The sequence below is a fragment of the Anoplophora glabripennis genome, unplaced genomic scaffold (assembly GCF_000390285.2).
Source record: "Anoplophora glabripennis isolate ALB-LARVAE unplaced genomic scaffold, Agla_2.0 scaffold135, whole genome shotgun sequence".
Lineage (NCBI taxonomy): Eukaryota > Metazoa > Arthropoda > Insecta > Coleoptera > Cerambycidae > Anoplophora > Anoplophora glabripennis.
The window spans coordinates 677431-700090 of NW_019416236.1; the positions used below are offsets into that span (position 1 = coordinate 677431).

At 30.8% G+C, this 22660-nt stretch overlaps 1 protein-coding gene across 5 annotated transcripts in view; it reads left to right on the forward strand.

Moving 5' to 3' along the window:
• The window catches only part of LOC108906682 (MATH and LRR domain-containing protein PFE0570w), a 353179-nt gene that overhangs the window by 289699 nt on the left and 40820 nt on the right, over positions 1-22660 (forward strand). For 4 of the 5 annotated variants that reach the window (XM_018710009.2, XM_018710013.1, XM_018710011.2 and 1 more), the window contains 2 exons: positions 9624-9752; positions 20225-20604. In XM_018710009.2, coding sequence (XP_018565525.1) covers positions 9624-9752; positions 20225-20604 — 509 coding nt within the window. Of the gene's footprint in view, positions 1-3110; positions 3143-9623; positions 9753-20224; positions 20605-22660 lie in introns of those variants that run through there. The other variant, XM_023455635.1, reaches the window with a different exon arrangement.

The window sequence follows — 22660 nt, forward strand, 5'->3', positions numbered from 1 at the left end:
AATTTATCAGCGTCATGTAAAATAAACTATAAATATGTTTAAAATAAGTCATTTATTATTGAAAAGGTAAAAATATTAATTAAAAAAACATTTTATTATTTAAAACATAAAAAACTAGTCTGTACCGCTGCTATCAGGCACCGGCCCTGGTAACTACTGAGCCAATTGCGCCTTGGCAGGGATTGAATAGGCGGAGTCTGACCCAAAACAAACGAGTTTTCGTTCCAGCGCAAGTCCATTCTCTCGTTGGACAAGGTTATAGTATGACCATCATAAATAGATTTATTGATGAGATAGCTATACGTTTTCCAAACTAGATGACATATTTGTAAAATAAAATTGTTATTAGCTACCTCTCTAATGATTACTCGTCAAACATTTAGGTACTATCTGCTTCCTATACCCTCTACTTTCAATGTTGCATCTTCTATTAGTTTAGGGTCGACCACCTCTATTTCAATTATTCTTTATTTCGCAAATTTCATTCGAAATTTTTTTTCATAGCTAATGTTCTCTATTAAGGCGCAGAAATCATCCCTTAAGCCTAAGCCGTCATAGTGTGTTACTACTTAATGTCTAATTCCAAATTTTTTTGTTTGTTATTTGTTATTTGTATTTACCACAAAATATGTAGTTTTAGTTTGACAGTAAGTGAATTGCAAAAGTGTTCTTTTGTAGATATGATAGAAATGTTGAGTTTTTTATTTTCCATATTTCCTATATTGGAATACTGTTTTAAGTTAACAGAATTTCTCTACTTAAATTAAATAGATTTAATCAAAATCCTTACCAAAGTCAATATTGAAACTACCAACTTGTTTTAAGTAAGCCAAGCTTTAAGCGTAATGTGAACAGAAATATTCCAATCACATATCCAAAAAGTGGCACCCAAACGAAAAACAGTTTAAGGAAAGCCCTATTATTTTCGGTCAAAGAACTGGTTACGGCTTGACCTACTTTTTAGAAGAATACTATTTTGTCAATTTTTTGTCAATGTAGATTGAGATTTAGAGTTACTATTCAAAGCATTTTTGTGGTGTTAATAGTAAATATGTTCAATTGCGAACATTTGAAAAAGCTATGGCCATAGAGCCTGTATTTACCCTTATTAAATACAAATTTTTTCTTGAAAAAGTGCCATACCTATATAAATTAACTCTTAAAATGTTCAAAACGAGGTCATAGGTTACTATTTCTTTTCCGACAGCTGTATATGAAACCAATATGTTATTCCGTACCACTTACAAGGCTCCTAAAGAAGGCCATTGAGGTATTCAGCTTGTCATCGTTGTGTCGCAGCAGCTACTGCACCCAGGTCTCAGGTCTGCCCGCAGCATCTCTTCTGCGACGCGTGCATACAATGTCACCTCAAGGTGATCACCTGCGTTCCTAATTTTTACAGTCCGATCATCATCAAGTCACAACGGAACTGGTTCTTTTCATAGCCTTTGGTAATCCACAGGATCCCAATTAGATATCCGCGTTTAACTTCGGTAATCCGACACACTTTTTGACAATACTCGGATACTCGTATGGACCTAGACAAGAACATTTTAAGTATTATGCCGCTTATCGCACCCAGTGTTATAATATTTGATTACTCATCAATTCTATTTTCAATCCAATTTATTTAACATATTAATACTTACCTCTGCCCACGATCTTTTACTGTGCTGGGAGACAATTATTTAAGTTGTTATCGAAAATATGTTGCTTTATGTCCACCCGGATTGGTAGAACGTCGACTATTTCTCAGTATATTAGTGGAAAATGTCATCGAATGGTGGTCGGTATAAAATGAGTGCCGTCTCGCAAGAAGTGGCAAAATTTTTTACGCTGGACAACTGGAAAGAGTATAGTAGACACGCATTACGATGAACGTCTGTTATCATTTTAATTGACGGCGGTGGTGTCCTCGTTTGTCTTAAAAGATACGGAGGATGGGGATCAAGCACGATACATAGAATGGGGATCGAGCACTGTGGCTACATTGAAGACTCACTTATAAATAATTAAGAAAATTTTGCGAAAAAAATATCTCCTGAAAGTTGATAGTGGTAATGATAAACCAAGCACCGCTGTCATTTCTGATTTCACAACATCTGAAAATAATACAACTATTAATGAAAATGTGTTGGACTGCTTTGAGAATTGTTCCAAGAATGAGGGTAGTGGCAGTTTCAGTTCAATAGAAAGCTTATTTAATTTTAATAATTTAAAAATGGAGGGTTCCTCTAAACAAAATCGTTCGAGTATATTTGTTGCCAATCATTACTTATTAAGTAAACATTTACTTTTTTCTAAATCAAATAATAATTATTTGCATTATTTAAATTTGTATTTTATACATTAAATCAGCAAATATGTATTTCGACCTTACAGATCTATGCATCTATTTGTATGCTTGCTATGTGTATAGTATATACCATTGTCACTTTCGGAAATATATATTTAAAACGTCGCTGATGACGAACATTATCCAACTTATAACCAAAATGTGCAAGATAACTCGTGGGATTAAATTTGAGATGATTTGAGTTACATACTTTTTATGTAACTTCTAAAAAAAAATCTATGATCACAACCTTAGGATACCTACATACATATCGTTTTAATAGAAATAGTAAACATAGCCAACATTACAGCATAGCGCTCTGTGTGGTTCTAGCAGTTAAGCAGCATTACAAAGTCATGAATTAAATTTATTTCTACGTATCTACAATGCACCGTACGCAAGTTTCTATGTCACGTCCACTTAAAACAATGATGGGCTATTATTAATATACCATACTATAAGAGAGCTTAAGGCTCTGTGAGACCACAGCCTGAATCAGTGATCTTAGGTACATTTGTGGATATTAAATGCTCTATTCGCTTTAATAAAACAACGTACTTAATTTCGTATTACGTTCACTTGACTGAAGTTGGATGTCCTTATATTTATCATAGTATAAGTCAACATATAACCACCTTAACAAGTTGTGTAACTACCGCTGAACCTTATCATTATCATACTAACTAGCTCTAGAACAGGTGCATGTGTATTGAAACTTTTTAGACTTTGAAGTTGTGAAGTTAATAGTGCCGTGTTAAGGAATATTATTATTTTTTTCTATCGAATATTTAATACAAATAAGTTCGTGTAAGTACACATTATCTTTCTTATGTATATAATAAAGTGTTAGGTGCCATTTATTAAGGGTATAGTTAGAATGCGTTTATTGTAAAATATAACTTTCCGAATATAATTTTTACTAAGCTATTAGTAGTACTAGTAGAAGTAGTAATCCTCGAATTCTATAAAACTGAACGATTAATAAGAACATAGAAAACTAAATCCAAGAAAATACCTAGTTGAAAACTCCTAACGTAAACTTCGATTATACTTTTAAACGAAATCCAAGAAAATGTCCAGTTGAAAACTCTTAAAATGGGAGCTTCTAATGTTCCGTTTGAATATATGAAAAACTTAAAATTGTATTCGACCTCAAATGTCCACAATTTCGTTTGTTTTCCTGTGCTTTGAAAGACTAATCAAACATTGCTTTATTAATAGAGGTTTATCAACTTTTTTTCTCAGAAGAAAAATGGTATTTATGTAAATATCTTGTTACATTTGACATTAAAATTATTTAAAATACCTAGCGGATGGATTGAAATCTACTGTAGCATGTTAAGTAACTAAAGAAATAATCAGATTAAAACTAATTATTTATACGATCTATATACTCGTATGTTTATATAGAAATAAATAATAAAATATTTCTAAAATAGCTGGTATCCCATTTTGTTACAAATAATTCAAATATTTTCAGTTTAACCATTCGGTGTAGTAGACAATAAATCCCAAAGAAATGATGAAAGTATGAATGCTACATCAAAATGGTAAAGTCAGCATAAATCTGAGTATAAATAAATAGTTACAAATGTCTAAAACTATTTAATTAAAACTTAAAGTGCGTGGAATGATAATAATTTAATATTGATTTATATCTTAATACTCTGCTTGAGTTTTGGAATAGTTATTTAAGTTGTTTAAATAGATGACTAAGACATTTACGTCAATTTTTTAAATTGTTTAACTTCTGTTGGTCTTCTTTGGCCAAAAAAATATAAAAGTTATTATTTTTAGGCATTTGTTTCAAAGAGGATAATAAAACGAAGTTTCAAAACGTATGAAATTAAAAAAGTTGTGTAGACAATATAATCCTATTAATGTTCTCCATTTGCCGTCATTTCAGTATGTGGTGTGTAAAGTATGTACTATGTACATATAAGCAGTCAACTGTACAACTATAGATAGCGATAATACATTTTTACGTAGAAGGTCGCCATAATATTTCCAATACATTTATCGTTGCTTATTTTTGTTCTCTGTTTTGATTGCAAATAATCTTATATAGGTACCTATACTAGTCTTACAGTACCAAATTTTATTTTTAAAGGGTTGAGGGCAAAGTAATGCGTTTAAAAAAAAAATACTCTAATGAAAGTTTTATAATAGAGATATTTACATTATGAAATTTTTAAAGTTCTGTAGATAAATTATTCAGATGGCGCTTCTTACTATGCACGGAAATACATCAATCTATATTTAATCTTTCTTAGTGAGAAAAAATAAACGTTTTCGATTTGTTCAAATTATTGTTTAAGCATCTCGATTCGATTGGGGGCGTTATCCTAATAATATCCAAATAAGATTTGTTTACCTCGTCCAACAAGCCCTTGATAATAGAAGTTATAGGGCCATCGAGGCATTCTCAATACTATCAAAGAATAACCAAAGGCCAGGCCAATTTCTCATGAGGTTAATATATCCGACTATACCCAGATAACATTCGCCGTGGGCAAGCTTTGCAACCAAGAGACCATCCTATTCGGGTTCAGATTTATTAGTGATTATTGGAACAAAATTATATTAATAGAAAGAAAGGTTCACTAAAAGCATGTTAGCGCGAGACAACATTTATACAAGGAGTCCCATTAATGAATTTCCAACATTTTACTATCAATTCCTTGTAGTTTTTATCTGTAAGGACATATGAAATATTTATTGTAGAAAACAGAAGTTCAGCTGGTTGAAAAGTTACATGAAATAACTGAACTCGCATCAGGAACAATTCGCTAGTGAGAAAAATTACTAATACCGTGTACCGAAAATTGGATATTCCAGAGCACAATTCTGTATTCAGGAAAATGATGACAGTTTGGAGCATTTTTATAATTTTATATTTGCCATATTCGCTTACTCATTCAATAGTTGGAGAGAAGGTAACTCGTCAAACAAGAATGACATATTAATTATTTAATTATTGCTTAACCAAAATCTGTAGAGCCAAATTGTAGCACACACAAGATGTACAGCTAAGCGTACAAGACAAATATCTCAAATATTCCTAAACATTTGTCATTTTTTTACGAATATGGTTTAATAATGTTGGTAGTGGTGTTCGTACATTGAGGAAGATTCGTTTTCTTTAATATGCCTATTTCATCACATCATTCATTTGTTGAATAGTCCAAACAGTGTGCCAATTGTATAATGTTTCGCAGCGAAAACATGTTTTTGAATGTATCAACATGCAGCATCCACATGATAAGCTGTGTGTTTACATTTGGCAAATAAGAGAACTCCGATAAATCTACACACATAATCGCATTTTCTATCACTCAGTCGTCGATGCCCTACTGCATTTGTTTACATTTGACAAATATTTGGCAGGTGACCGCAACATCTAGAAATGTATTAAGAATGTTTATACAACAGTAATATTATTAAACATTGTAAATAACAAAAAACATCTATATTTATATGTTTTTTTAATGTGAAATTATAATTGTATGCACCACAGACCACCTAGACTGGCCGTATCTAATTCCAATGCACGGGTACCAGTGAATGCAAAATCCGGGGAAGTGGAGTGTGGAAGGCAATCTGATTGCGCGCATCTTTAGGCAGATCCGGATTAAGTAAATTTTTATTACATAATAAATATTATATTGCATCTTATGACAAATATTCAATTTTAAGTTTGTAATTCAGAAAATAGTATATTTTAGTGTCATATTAAATAAAACTACAAAATAATTTAAATATATTTATTATCCTCTAAATAATATTAATTTATTTAATATTTGTCTTTTCGTAGATTTTACCGAATTAAATAATTTGACTTCATGATTTATTCGTACATTGATATACTTTTCACATTCAGCCCTTACAAGTTCTATTAAATGATTACAATTGTTAGGCAAATTATCAAATTGATGTTCATGCAAATTTTCAAATATGTTCCCATTCAGAAAGTTTTTTAATACATGATAAACAATTTTATTTTTCTGTAGCATAGGTGTTCTGCTTTCATCATTATTTAAAAATTTTATTAATTTTTCTGTTTCTTAGCATATTACACGACATCTCGAGATGGATACGTCAAACAACCACGATCTTTAATAAAAATTAATTTTCAATTAAAAAAAATATTTAATCTCGAAATGACGGGTATTGGTAAAATTTCATAAAAATTTAAGACTCACATAAAGTAAATAATTACTAAAAATATTTTACAGTAATTCATTCATTATTTTATAATAACAATATCACGTTAATCACTACACTATGTGGGCGAACAATATTATAAAGCTAACCCTGGAAACTTGTGACGTTAACCGAAAAATGGCGTACATATTTACCTTTTATATATTCCTTTTTTTACTTACCTAAAGAAGGAAACTTTTCGCCTCTCTTCACCAACTCGATCACTTTTATTTATACAATGTTTTACAATACACTTGCCCATGATAAATCGTCTAATTATCGAAATCTCAGCGATGTGTACATGTCAAATGCTAGGACACGACTGAGCGCTAGGCTCCAAATCAGGCTCCTTAGTGTTTTCACCAAAGTCGCTCTATAAGCCAGTCTAGGTGGTCTATGGTATGCACCAACAGAAACTGATGCGTTTTTAATGATTACACACCTAAAACAATCGATCTTGTTCATGACCGAAACAAATAATTGTTGGATACTGAAAAATTCAACTATTCTAAAAATTTTAAATTGTGAACGTTTCTTATACTGTTTCATTTTGATATAAATATGCAGCTCTTAAAAATATAAACCCACTTCAAAAACACCCTGTGTCACATGATACTAGGTATTTTACCTACCCATATAGAAAACGGTTTGTTTAATACAGTTTGTTACATGGAATAATTACTTCAGCAACTTCAGTACAATGATCCATAACTGTTGATTTCGTTTCTACACGCTTGGGTATAATTGTTGATGATCCATTATTAATGACGCATCTTGGCATTTTATGCAGAATTGAAATTAGATTACGGATAGTTGGCGGAAAAATTGCACTCTACATTCGATTATTCTTAAGATTCACATACGTTTTTATTAAATCCGGTTATTTCGGGTAAAATATTATTGGTTCCTATATATTAACTTAATATTTTAATTTTTCTTTTTCAGTAATATAAAAAGTATGTCCTTTAGTTATTAAAAATAAGATATTTAAATAGCTCGTTGCCACAAAACACGTTTAGTCAACACCTGTCAAACTAAAGTGGTCCGTAATCTTCTCAACCACATGTACACAACTGAAACTCATAAATATACCTACTACAAATATTAATTTGGAACATAACTGACTTATTAAACATTAATTAATAAAAAATAGATTGCGATACACAAATACAAATAATGAAATAAGATTTGAAGTGCGAACTTTTTACTTTGATTTTGTACAAATTTGTATTAAATAAAATAAGGAGAAGAAGTCCTTAAACATTTTCTGACGTATTGTCAAAAAGAATGCTTATTTATTTCATTTTTCATATAAAAAATTAAAGTTTTAAGAGTTTTGTATAACACCGGCAATACTGCGTATTTGATCTCCGGTTCATTATAGATAAATTATGTTTATGGTGTTTACGCATAATATACCTAATTATGGGTAAATACCAGTAAAGTCAGTGGTTCCTAATAAGTTTTCTATTAAAAAATAATGCATGTTTATTTTATATTCGACCTTTTTTTGTACTTACTTTTTCATAAACAAATCATTATAAAATCGGGTGGGTAATATAAAGAATTATCCCAATATAAATAGGTAAGTGATTATTATGGAATACCCTATTATTTTTTTGTCAATATTTTAGAAACTATATTTATTTAAAAATCAATTATTATTCATGCTTCACTGCTTGAAAGTTTGATAATTAACTTGAAATATGTAAGGTATGGCAAAGATATATAGATAATTGTTTCGTTATTTAAAGAGAAAAGAAATACATAATTCATTATTGTCTTCTCAAAAAACGGAAGGGTAATCTGAATTACTTATGGTACCAGTATGGAATATAAGAAAATATAGAAAACTGGCACATATATTATATCAGTTGCTGAAAAAGTGTTGTACAAAGTTGGTTAAAGAATATCTAAGTAACTGTACCAGGTTTCAAAAAATTATATTCCGTATTAACAGCTAATGGTTATTTTTGTTTAGTTTCCATAAATCTTTACCATTGTAGTTGTTTTTTCAAATAAGGACATTTATTAAAATCATCAGCATAGGAAAAACATCAAATGAAACAATTTGAATAAAAATTATTAATATTTTACAAATCAGTCCATGGAAATATCTCATGATAAAGCAAGGCATACACACATAGCTTCGTCTGTGACTGTGAAATATACAGAAAAATCTTTCATATAAATTGAAAATAAAATAAATTGAAGACAAAAATGTATTTTTATGCACTGGAACAAAAAACTTTCCTCTTTGTTTATTTAACCGCAATCTTTCTTTAAATTTTACCAGATTTTACAGTAGTATAGCGATGAACGATATAACAATCAAAAACAGAGGAGCAATACACGAAAAAGTCATACTTTATGCATGGAAACAATTTATATTAATGTCATGCTCATAGTCGTTTCTTAAAAGATATCAAAATCGGTAAAATTGGATTATTTCAGAAGATACATGTCCCTATTAAAATAACTATTGGAATCAAGACGATTTATCTTGAGTGGATGAGTAAACTGTTCTGAAATTCGTAGATTTAGAGCCAATTATTATATGTATAAAGCTAAATAAATTTTAAATTTGAAAAAAAGTTGAAATCTGTCCTTATAATGACATTAAATCTTCTTTAAATTTTAAAGCGTCTTAGAATTGCATTTGAAATTAGCCCCTGGATTTCCCGCATCTACAATCTGACTGGTACTCAGCGATTTACAGTTAATTTCACAACTTTTAACCCTCATAGCCTTAAATCGACCTGTATGTATACGCCCTGCTATATATTCATAAGAAATTTTGAGAATAGCAAATTGTTTTAACTAAAACCCATATATTTTAAGTATTTTACAGTAGGGTGACGCTAACGTTTTTACAGAACTACTTGTTCCGTCTGCACTTACGAACCTAATGCTGAAAATTGAACTCGAAAGCATACAGTCATCAATTTGAGCTGACGCCTGATATTTTTGCTCCATTTGCCCCTAATTTTGGTTTCCTTCAAATTTGGATGTGCCGCATTCGTGTGGCACCCAGGAAGCCGCTTTGGCGCGACCGTGACTAATTGCTGATTTGGTTTCTTTGCAGGTCCAGCGGTGGCGCCGTGACAATGTTGCAGATTACTGAGGACACTCCACCTGACATGTTGGCCGGGGCCATGGACCTTACGGTTCACCTTCCGACAGGCCGGGCGGTGAAAATGGCAGTAGAAAGGAGGTAAGCGGTGCTACTATAACGCGCTGTTATTCACGAATCACTCGGAACTAATGGGGTTTCCCATATTTCCATTACTTTACATATTGCGAAATTTCTAACGATTTCCCATAGGTTTCGAAATTACTTCAGGTATTATGACTCAATTTTCCAATACTCGGTGTCTTAGAACTCGGTGAGATGTTACATTAAAAAAAGATGGTTTACTGTGTTGTGTTCAATAATTTACATTTTTGTGTCTATTAATTTAATAAGAAAACAATTTAAGTCGGTTCAGAAATAATTTGTTAATTGTGGTGCATTATTTTGAATTAATTTTTATTCATTCATTTCAGATTTTCATAAAAAATATTATCTAAGCAATAATTGTAGATAGAAAATTGTAATTCTCGAGAACATTTTGTCAATTTAGTATTAGCATTAGTTTTTCGCACTACACTACAGAACTTTCACAAAAAGAAAACACAATTAAAAGAATCTAGAAAAATAAATTACTTCAGTTAAATGTTGGTTTATTAATAATTTTCACAATAAAATACATTTCCGTAATGAAAGTAGTAGAACTGATTATTACCTAAAATTGAACTAGCAATTTTTCTCTTCAATAGAAAAGACGTACACAAAAACGAGTAATACACTATTTATTCCAACCACACCACCACCACAACTATTCACCTTGCTTTATGTAGTATGTAACTCGGGGACGATTCCAGAAATTTCCAATATGAGATAACAATTATGATTATTATTAATTTTATGCACTGTCTTACAGTTTAATACATTCTACCTCATACTAAAGTATCCTCTCCAAGTTTGTTAAGACCCCTGTGTATACATCCATTACACCAATCATGTTTAGTAGTGCGTTTATTTTTATTCAAAGTCAACTCTGCCTCTTTTTAATTTAGAAAAACAGAAATTTTATTTTACTCTTTGCAATAAGTACGACAAATTTTATGTATTTGGAAAACACTGAACACCTTTGTTTTAACTAAGCAATGGCCAACTACATTTTCCGTTATAAAAATGTAACCTTTTATCTGTAAATTGAAAACCATTATAAAAAATTGAATGCTGCACTAGAGTTACTCCTTTCCCCACATACAAGGAAGGTAGGAGGGAGACTAATTTTAGCACTAATATTTTCTCTATGGAATGACTAAATTATGATAATGGACATTTTTTCGTCCAGTGCCTGTTTTTCGAGATATTTGAAAATTTTAGGTTAAAAAAATCACCCGATATATGTATATAAAGAACTGAAAAACATCATCAAAAATTTGTTTTCGCCTAAAGATTTCTATAAAAAAAAAGTCCAAAGTTCACGAAACTGAAATTCACTATATATTGTTTAAAAGTTGTTCTTTATTTGTTGAAAAAAGAAGTAATTTTTTTGGGGGATTGCAGTATTATGGAAATTGAAAAATTATTCTTAATTATAACTATACTCAACACATTTATTTTAGACACAATGTTATCAAGACAGTTATTTTCATATTCTCTTTAATACAAAAAACAATTATCTACAATGCTTTATTTAATTTTCTCAAAGTATTTTTAAACTTACAGAAATAATTGAATTTTATAGGAAAATTGCATTTATTAAGACATGAAATAGTTAGTTATTAAATTAATATTAAAACACCATGCTACTATAAATGTAAAGAAACAAGAAACCCATATGCGTTTAAATTTTGAATCCTGCACCTACATTAGATATAATGTTTTATGGGTTTATATGTCTGAATAATAATGAAATTTAATTTTAACAACTACATCGGCTAAAATCAAACAAACATTTTATTTGTAAAACCCGCATCAAAATACTTTCATATAAACAATCTGAACATAAAATATATATTTTAATGTTTATGTGGAAAAGAGCTGTAAAATTTCAGATATTTAGATTTTGAGGTTTCTCGGTTATCTGTACAAGAGTTCAGCGACAATAACAAAAATATTTCTAGCTTCTTAATGTATGTATAATTTTTCCACAAAGTCCAATGTAGCTATTAAAATAAGCAATGATTTATAGGATGAAGTATATCAGTAGATATATCTAACAGTTCTAGTATACATCTAGATTTAATCATACGTCATGCTGAAGAATATTCATAATTTATGATAAAATATTTCCAAGAAAACTTTTTGAAAATACCTAAGTTGTTAGAAACCTAAAATTCCATATGATGATTAAATTCAGTGACTATTAAAAGAAAATAATAATGTTTTACGTGGATCAATATGGTATAGATACTAATCGAAATTTTTATTTTTAAATGGGCTGAATAAATTAAAATTCTCATTTAAAAATTTAAGAAAAGAAAAGTTTTTTCTTTAAAATGAAAATAATAACAGTTACATATTTACAAGATGACAAACCTTTTAATTGTCCAATCCAGGTATCTTTTAACAGTTGCAGAAATGGTTAAATGAGCAAAAATGTGCAGATCCTTAACATAACCATAAAAAATCCATGATTGTCAAACTTCTCGGGGGCCAAGTAATTGGGCCACAAGTATGCACTTCGAACATTTGTGTTAAAATTTAAATTTGCCTTTTATTTTTTAATGCAATAATTATCGCGACAATGGACGTTACCGTTAACGTATGTGTCGCCCCAGCATTAAAAATAATAAATTAAATTACGCAGTAAAATGAATAGCCACACTTGTGTTTGATGTCTAATCAATAAATAACGCGTGATTTGAGAAAATAATTTCATCACGGAGATTGAGGCCACTTTACAGTTGTATTATATGAGCGTCAATTATTATTTTATGCTTTTTGTCTAGGATCCGTTTGAAACACTTCCAAAAACTCATTTTTCCGTTAGACCACTCTATTTTATGCAACTGTATTAAATCATACTCGAAGCTCTAATGCGTTACAATAGACAATGCCTGTCTGTTTGGAAATGAAAGAGAGTAAAAAACCCCGAGATAAGAACCGGCCATGGGCGTGGTAATATTTCGTTTCAGATAACTATCAGATAACACTAATGCTAACAAAAATGACAGGGATTGGAAAATCGACTATCTACAGACTTTTAAAGGAAACAAAAAATGAACAAGATACTGTAAATCCCCCAAAATCATCTACAGGGAGGTCAAAAGTCGTTATAGATGATTTCTTCAAAAATGTCATTCGCAGAAAAGTACACTCATTTTATTTTAAAAAAAGAAATACCAACGCTAAACAAAATTTTAAGTGAACTTTCAGAGGACAACGATTTGCCAAAAATCAGTAGAAGCAAATTATGGGCCGTCTTACGAGAGTTGAATTTTTGCTGGGAAAAGCAGAACAGGAAGTCAGTTCTTATCGATAAAGATGAAATTATTTGTTGGCGAAGATCCTACTTAAGATCAATTAGAAAATTCCGTGACGAAGGGAGGAATATTTATTATCTAGACGAAACTTGGGTCAACGAGGGATATACTGTAACAAAAGTATGGCAAGATAAAAATGTAAAAAGTTTTCGACAAGCATTTTTGGATGGACTTTCAACAGGGTTCAAGGCACCTTCAGGTAAAGGGCGAAGATTAATAGTGACACATATAGGTAGTGCCAGTGGTTTTGTAGATGGCGGTTTACTTTTATTTGAATCTAAAAATACAGGTGACTATCACGAAGACATGAACGCAGATGTTTTCGAAGAGTATTTTACACAGATGTTGGATCTTATTCCTCCGGGGTCTGTAATTGTCATGGATAATGCCAGTTACCATTCACGGCAGACCGAGCGGACGCCTACGACTGCTTGGAGGAAAGCCGATATAATTCAATGGTTATCCGGAAAAAACATTTCTTTTGAAACAAATATGGTGAAAAAGGAACTTTTGACACTTGTCAATCTTAATAAAGATCAGAAAAAATATGTTATCGATGAAATGGCAACAAATCGCCAAATAACGGTACTACGGTTACCACCTTATCACTGTGAACTTAACCCAATCGAATTAGTCTGGGCGCAGGTAAAAGGAGATGTAGCGCGAAATAATACGACGTTTAAATTAAGTGACGTGAAAATTTTGTTAAAAAATTCCTTGGAACGAGTAACTGCAGATAACTGGCAAAGATGTATACATCATGTACAAAAAGAAGAGGAGAAAATGTGGGAACTCGATAATTTAATTGACGTTACTGTGGAACCTATCGTTATCAATCTAGGAGACGAAGATAATTCATCAGAATATTCAGAGGATGAATTTTAATATACCTACTTTTTTATTTTCTTTATTGTACATTTATACAACACTACATTTACTCACCATAATTTGAATTTTCAAAATACATATATTTTTGTGTGGAATAAAAGTCTATTCATTAAATTTAAATAAATATTTTGATAATAATATTGAATAATTTTATTTGAATTACTAAAAACCCTCTTAACCCGGTTATGATGCTTAAAGTAGCCTCATGTTTTGAAATGCTGTTTTTATATTGTTTACTTATAAGAGAAATGGACCGAGAAATTGAAGCGGCATAGACAAAGACGGATTGTCGGGGATTAAATTTTAGCTACCTGCTACAATTTAGTACAACCCGGTCACACAAAGTTTTTTTAAAAGTACACCTCATCATTCAAATATTGAATATAAGCACCAGTACTACATTTATTTACGATTTACATACATAATAAGCTTTTATTACTCTCTTTCATTTATAAACAGACTATAGTGCAGCCACATCAATGCGATAAATGATGCGCAAATCGATTTGATATTTCAAAAAAGACCGCCATTTGTGTTATCGCCTAACGTCTAACGCCGTTAATAATGACGATGACGAATTAACGGCATTAGACGTAACTATGGCCTCAGCATTAAAAACATATATTTCTTTTAAAAGTAAAATTATTGCTAAGTTTAATGGAAACTTAAAATTCGTACCTAGGTATATAGATTTTTGTCGACATTAAAAAAAAAACTGTTTTAATTTCTCATCTCCTCAAAGCAGATGTAGGTATTTACTTACTTATTAGATATTATTAATGTTGATATTATGATTCACTTTATGTACTTTTTCACAGCAATTATAATTATAGCTTTTACTTTACTCAAGTAATACCGACATCTGCAAATTTTAATTTTTTCAAGGAAACTAGTTCCTGCAGAACAGTTTATCAAAACACATAAAAAGCGAAAGGCTAATTAATACGCCAGGAAAGTAGCATTGTGCCTTATAAATATTCTATTTGCTCATAAAATCGGTATCAGGTTTATGGTAGCATATAAAAGGAAAATCGCACTCGGTTAGAATGTTTAGTTAAATCGGCGCCATTCTATAGAACCCCATCTGTCGATGATAATTGTACAGAAATATGTTCATACATAATTGCAAACAGAGGTGAAACCAGTATACTTAAGCGCTGGTTAAAGAAATAAACATAAAACAAATTAGAGTCGAGGTGTACATGCCTTTTTCTAAAACGGACTTTTCAACGGAGTGTAAATTCGCACACTCGCCATTTGATATCACTTGGCGCAATGTACCGTTTCAATAATTTAATGTTGAACAGGTTTCCATTAAAATAAATGCGCGGGGATATATAACTTATTGGCATAAATGATCGCACACTTTCTTTTAATATCATAAAGGAATACCATGTTAATTATATTGTTTATTTTTAGAAAGTGGAATATCACTTTAAGTTCCTCGAATTATTAAGGATGTTGTGGAAATTACTCCATAGCAATATCCGTATTATCAGACTGGTGAAAATATGTGTTGTACATACCAATTTATGCTTTTCAACTAGCAATCAGAGTGTAAATTCTACGATGTGTGTATAAGTCATATTTGATCAGAAGTGGTTATATTAAAAATATGTTTCAAATCTGATATGATGGTACTTGTAAAAATTTTGATTGTCATGGAATTTCTTTCACTTAAAAAAAAATAATTGAAAATATTGCAGCAAAAACGCGGTAGCTGTACTATTAGAAATTTTTCAGGAGGGACAAAAACATGTTAAAATTCAAACTGATTTTTTTTCTTTGATTTTTATGTTGGGTTGACGTACACAGATATTTTAAAGACCTGCTGTTTTCTGGAAAATTAAAAAAATTTGTAGCTATCTCGTTCTTGCCACCAAAACCATGAATTTTTTTATTAATGATAGTAATATACATGGAAGTTTACTTAAACTAAAAGCAAATTTTGATGTCCACTGAATATAACTACATATAACGTGACTGTCTCTGTTATATATTTTAAATATTCTGGAAGCTACCTCATTTTTACACCAAATGAAACTAGCAAACATTTTGTTTAAAGAAAACCAAACTTTATTTTAGGAAATAATATAAATACATGTTAATAAACGGTTTTTTCTTTACTCGTTATCTTCGTCGTCTGTAACATCAGTCTCACCTTCATCTGGAGTAGCAGCTGCCTTCAGGTTTTGGTAAAAGACTAAATGATCAGCTTGTGGTTATCTGCACAGTTGCCTTGTTATTGCACCAAATGTTTCGTAGTAAATAGGGGAGGTATCTACAAAAAATATCGAATATCGTATCTACCGATTCGTGCATATAACTCCATTTGGCCAAAAAGTGCAGCTACCTGGTTTTTGCTGCAATGTCTTCAATTCATATTCTTCATATTTTATCAGTAATTTTACTATTAATACTCAAAAATATTTGCTTATGAGTCCACTTTAGTAACAGTTAGCAACTAATTGTTCTGGTGATCAAAATACGAAATCTGGTCGGAAAATAACCGAACCTTTTGAAATACTCGCTAATGAAGATATTTAGTGATATGTGGTTGGCAGCATTTCGTTGCGCATAACCTACTCTGTAACCACATTAGATTGTTGATATCGCATTTAGTGTTCGTGATATTGTCATTTGAGTGCAACGTGTTTAACTGAAAGGTACATCACCGAAATCCTTGAACCACACGTCCTGCCCATGCGTACAAGCATGAGGAATCGTTTCATTCTCATGCAGGATAATATTCATCTTCATACCGCAAAACGTACGAGAAAGTTTCTTCACGCCAACAATGTGGTAACTCTCAACCACCCACCCATGAGTCCCGACTTGAACCCCATTGGGCTTGTTTAGGACATGCTCGGGCGTCGATGACGACGAGATTATCCGCAATTACAAAATCACATCAATTGAGGCAGGCTCTTTTACAAACTTGGCAAGAAATTACGCAATGAGACATCCGGCGGTGCATTAATATGCGAGACCACTTAGAATCGGTGATTCGGAACAGACCCGATATTAAAGTGTCATCTACAACGTCAAATCCACCAAATTTTTTTTGACTTTCGTGAAGCTTGAGGATATGTTTAAAAAAAATTTGAAAAAAATAATTTTCGAAAAAAGTTTTTTTTTTTTTTTCATTTAATTTAGAATAATTGACGGTTTTTGATGAAGAAAATACGGATTATTGCTAAAAATGAATAAAAAGTGAAAAATTACTTATTACATTGATTTTCAGCAAAAACGACAAATTTAAACATTCGGGAACTAAGAAAAAAAAACCCAACACCTAGTTCTAAGAGTCTAGTTAAGATACCACATCTTTCTCTATACAGTACTCCATTCAAACATGTTATCTCATCGGTACTACTAGTACTACTAAAGAAAGCTAGTAGAATTTTCGTTCAGAACTATTGGAACTTCTTTCATCACATGTTCTTTTTTTAAAGAATTAAAAAAATAACATAAGCAGTAAACTCACCACTCCTATGTGACCCGTCAATCATAACCAATTACGAGCAGTTATGTGATCTAGGAACACAATAGCCCATTGATTATTGTATTTGGCATTTAACAATAATATTTGAAAAAATTTGCTTTGTTAGCTACGTATAGATTGCCCAGAATCCATCTATGAATAATTTGTTGATTGAAAATATAGGGTGTTAATTAAGTAGGTATGTACAATAAATTCAACAGACGATTATTATTTGAGTGATTTTAAGACAAAAAGTTCGTATAAGCATTGGTCCGCAGATGCTTCGTTTTCAAGATATAGGCGATACAACGAAGCATCTGCGGACCAATGTTTATATGAACTTTTTGTCTTAAAATCACACAAATAATCGTCTGTTGAATTTATTGTAGATACTTAATTAACACCCTGTATATAAAACATTTTCTACCTGTATTAGATATTAAATCTGCATATCAACTAAAAATTTAAGTTATTTCAATAAGTAGCGTTACTGTTTTCTTATTTACCTAAATATGTTTTTGTCATTTTAAACAAGTCATTCTATACGCTTTGGGCCTTCTAACTCTACTTCTATCACTATTCTCTTTAACTCGTTGTGTGAAAACAGTTATATGTATGGCTAGCACATAATGTTTATAACAGATAACGACCATTATGAAGCCATATCCTTTGGCATATACGATAGGACTTTATTGATTTGAAATATTAAGCAGCAATTCAATTTAATGCTGAATGACGAATACAAAATTATAATTGAGTAATAAAACCTGATTCTATATTAGGTAGTAGCTAAACTTAATGATAGTAATAATAATGTAGATAGAACGCGAGGCTCTTTGCTAATATGAAAAAAGAGCTAGGAAATGGTGTATAAACTTTGAGCAATTTTGCAACATAGAAATTCGAACGTATCACGAAATGTGCAAATGTGAGTTGGGTTCAAATAGAATAATTTGTAAATTTGTATTCTTATATATGGGGTTATTTACACAATATTATATTCCCCCTTATATTTTTTCACCTTCTATTTAGGTAAAAATGGTAAAGATAAAAGTTTTAGGAAAATTTTCAAAGATTTCAAAGAAATATATATAAAAAACAATTGACTGTTGCATTTAGAATATATAAACCAAACATTTTTTAAATAATTTCTTGAAATCCCCTGAAATTTTGAACATAAACTTTGAACCCTCCCATTTTTTTGTAGATACAAATGATAGGAGGAGGAATTATGTAAATGACCCTGATGGGTATTTTATCATGGCAAATGCGTTTGTCGGTCGAAGCAAATTGAGGGTAGCCAAAAGTACTTTATTTGAGTTGAGTGAGACTTTTTTTACATGACAAACGTACCTTCCCTGATAAAACAGTCACCCTGTACATTAGGGTAGCCCAAAAAAAACGTATATTTTAATTTTGTATCTCTTGTGAAAATATGTTAGTTTATCATGTTTTACGAGCCCCCTCAAAAAATCAACTCAAAAAAAAATTCTTTTTTAATTTTTTTTCTCGTTATTTTATCATTTTCTAGGTTGAAAAAAATCTCGATCGAAAAAAGTGGTGTACCTAAAATGTTTTCGAGCGACCTAAAAATAAATATCAACGAACTAACTATTTTTTTTATTGAATTTGATGAACAAAAGAATAGAAATAAATCATGAGACACTTAAATTTTAAAAAATTAAAATATACATATTTTACTCACAGTGCGGTAGTAAATTTTACCTCGGGAAATTTTTTAAGTGTCTCGTGATTTATTTCTATTCTTTTGTTCATCAAATTCAAAAAATTTGCTCGAAAACATTTTAGGTACACTACTTTGAAAGTTAAAATAATTATGAGTGACCTTTAGAAATTAAAATATCGATTTTCAGAATCGAGATTTTTTTCAACCTAGAAAATGATAAAATAACCAGAAAAAAAATAAATAAAAATTCAATTTTTGACGATTTTGGAAATTTTAATCTTAAGCGACCTCTAAAAATATTTTTTTGAGCTGATTTTTTGAGGGGGCCCTTAAAACATAATAAACTAACATAATTTCACAAGAGACACGAAAAAAAATATTCGTTTTTTTTTGCCACCCTACTGTACATATACCTGCAACACAAAATCTACTCAATTTGTTAGGTACTGTTAAGGCTGAATAACATTCACAACAAAAATATGTTTTCGTGATCTAACAGTCAAATCAAGCACCCAGCTTTTCTTTAATGGATGTTGTAGGTCGCGTCCCCAATTGATGTATAATGAGGTATTTACGTACATGAGGTTAGCGTTGATTCATCCATGATTTATTCAAAATTCTCCGAAAAAAATGCTATTATTTCATGAAATATACGAACAGCGGAAATTCTTAACTTTCACCTAAAGGTATTTGCATATTTTATGTTCAATCTCAAGAGAAAAGTGTTGATGGAATTCATATTAATGAAATCATATCTATTTAAAATTTTTATCATATTAAATTATGTTCGTTTCATGAAAATAGGAAAAGGTGTAGAGTATTTATCAAGTAATAGATGTCCACATTGAAACGCTCTCTTTGCCGAAGAAATAGTAATTTACGGATCTATTTCTACAAAAGTGTTTTGTTATATAATGAATTATTTCCCAAATTTGAAAAAAAATTTCGGCAAACAAATTTATTTCATTGGGATTAAACATTATTTTGTCGTTTTTCTCCAAAAGAATTAATCAAATTCACAGACTTGACAACTTTTAGCCAATTTCCTGTATATTTTACTCTGTATAATACGAAGTAACCATTTCAGTACACCGATGATGGACCTTCTTGTACAAATAACAACGAACCATCACCTCCAGCTGTCAAACTACACCCTCCAAGCCTTAGGCATGGCCCCCTCCTCAGAGCACAGCGATAAAATCCTCCCTTACAAGCCAAATACGCCGATAGGCACCCTGGATACCCAGCACATCAAAGTTATTCCAAAGGCAAGGTCACTTCCGGTGCCCAAAAACGTCCCCCCAGGACATCAACCCTTCGAAAGTACCTTCAGGCTAAAAGTTCATCTTCCCAGGAATCAGCTTTATGTTACTAGGGTCAGCAGGAACGTATTGCTCGAGAACATCATGAAGAAGGTTTGCGAGGAGAAGAATTTGGACCCTGAGAAGTACGAATTCAGGCATCCGGGTTAGTATAACAAATCATGAAGTTTTTCTTCAATTTTGGAACAGTACTAGACCGNCGCCCCTGCTCACGCATTTATTTTTTTTACGTTTATTATAAGCCCCTTTACCATTTCCACTTATAAAAGTCCAGGTAACAAATTTTTTTTCTCTAAGTGTAATTTGGTTGGACTATACAGGTAACTGCTATAAATAAATTTTGTATCGATGCAAACAAATAATGTTTGCTAAATTTATTTTTTATACTATATATATATATTATTGTTTTTTCTTCTACCTTTGTCACTGTAACCCTGAGAAAATTTTCTATCAAAGGTGTAAAATATGGAGAAAGCTCTTTTTAAAAAAAGCAATAACATGTTTAGTTAAGACATAAGATTTAACAAAGTGTATGAAGGTGTTTATCAGTTAAAAATCTGTTTATTTTGACATATTTGTGTGTCCATTTGTTTGATATGATTTTATTGTCAGAAAGAAAATTCATACAGTCTTTATTGTATTTAACAACTTTTTCTACATCCTAACAGCAGACGTGCAAATGAACACAAAATATACTTATACTTTTTAAATTTCTATTTAGAAAAAATAGAGACCAAAATAGTAAATTTTTTTGTGACATCTAACAAGTACGTCAAAAAACAATTGAATATTGTGTTATTTATATACAAATCAAACATATTTTTTTTTTAATTAGAATGACCTGTTTGTCTCTCGTTTTCTTGAAATCCTCTGTTTTTTTTTACAACAAAATAGATATGTATTTGCTCCGACGGCGACGGTTTGCACATTATTTTGGTCTATTTACTGATCCTCCACAATAGATAAAGATTACCATTCCTTTAAATTCTTAGAAAAATATTTCATAAATGTTCCATCATTCTGTTCTAGACAAAAAGAATAATATTCTGTTACCCACCTTATTGATACAATGCATTCAATATTTAAGCCTTAGTTCATATAAACTTATTAGATCGCTGTTTGTTTACTTTATCTTCCAATATCCCCTGTAGAAACAACTACATGAGGGTCGAATCAGGATTTCTTGCGGACCACAAAAATTGTCCCTTTATAAGAGAATTTAAAAAAATGTCTTTTACGTAGAATAGTGTTATTACAAAACACTTTATTAATATTTTCTTTTTATAGAAAACACAACACTCGAAAATACGGGTTTATTCCTTAATACTAAAAAAAATACTTGTTTTATTCAGACAACTATTGCTATCTTATTAAAATATTCTCACTGGCATTGTTTTAGATTTTTTCTTGATTATCGATTGTGCAATATCAGCGTCAAATTTACCAAAACCACCATTTTTTTCTAAATAGTAAAGTAAAAATGTGGGGGGGGGCAATATGTTATGTGAAAAACTCTGTTAAAAAATCTGCGAAACAGATTAATATCTATTTTGAGGAATTGATATTACTCACCATCTCAAATGCTGAAAGTTTTATGTCAGAAGGAGGCCAAAATATATATCAATTCAAAGATATACTATACAGTACGCGCCTAAAGTATGGAATAAATTCAGTAAAAACGAAATAAATTTTATTTGGGAAAAATCCTCGAACAGGTCGATTTCAATTAACAAATACATATTTTAGCAATAATGACGATCGACATTTTTTTAAACCCTCTATTTTTTTTCTTGATTCTGAAAGATCGTTTCATTGTCGATACGACAGTATTAAAATGTTGCCATCTTACATAGGAAAGTTTTCGAGTAAATGACGATTGAATGTTAGAAAACCCAAATCAATTAAAATAAAGCAAAAACGTTATCAAATTTAGTTTTTCGAAATGCCTGAAGTTTTTTATGGATCACGTAAGGTTAAATCTTTACAAAGTGTCACTGTCATACCGACATTTAATTCTAAGTATTGTAAGCAATATAAAAATTATTGTTGAATTTATTGAAGTATTATGGCACATTTAACTGTCACATAAAGAATTGAAATTTTAATTCTTATCGGATGCGGGGATAAGACTAGAACGCAGCAGGAAGTTTGTGATTTATTTAATGAAAAACATCCATATCGCCGTATCAGCCAATCCACAG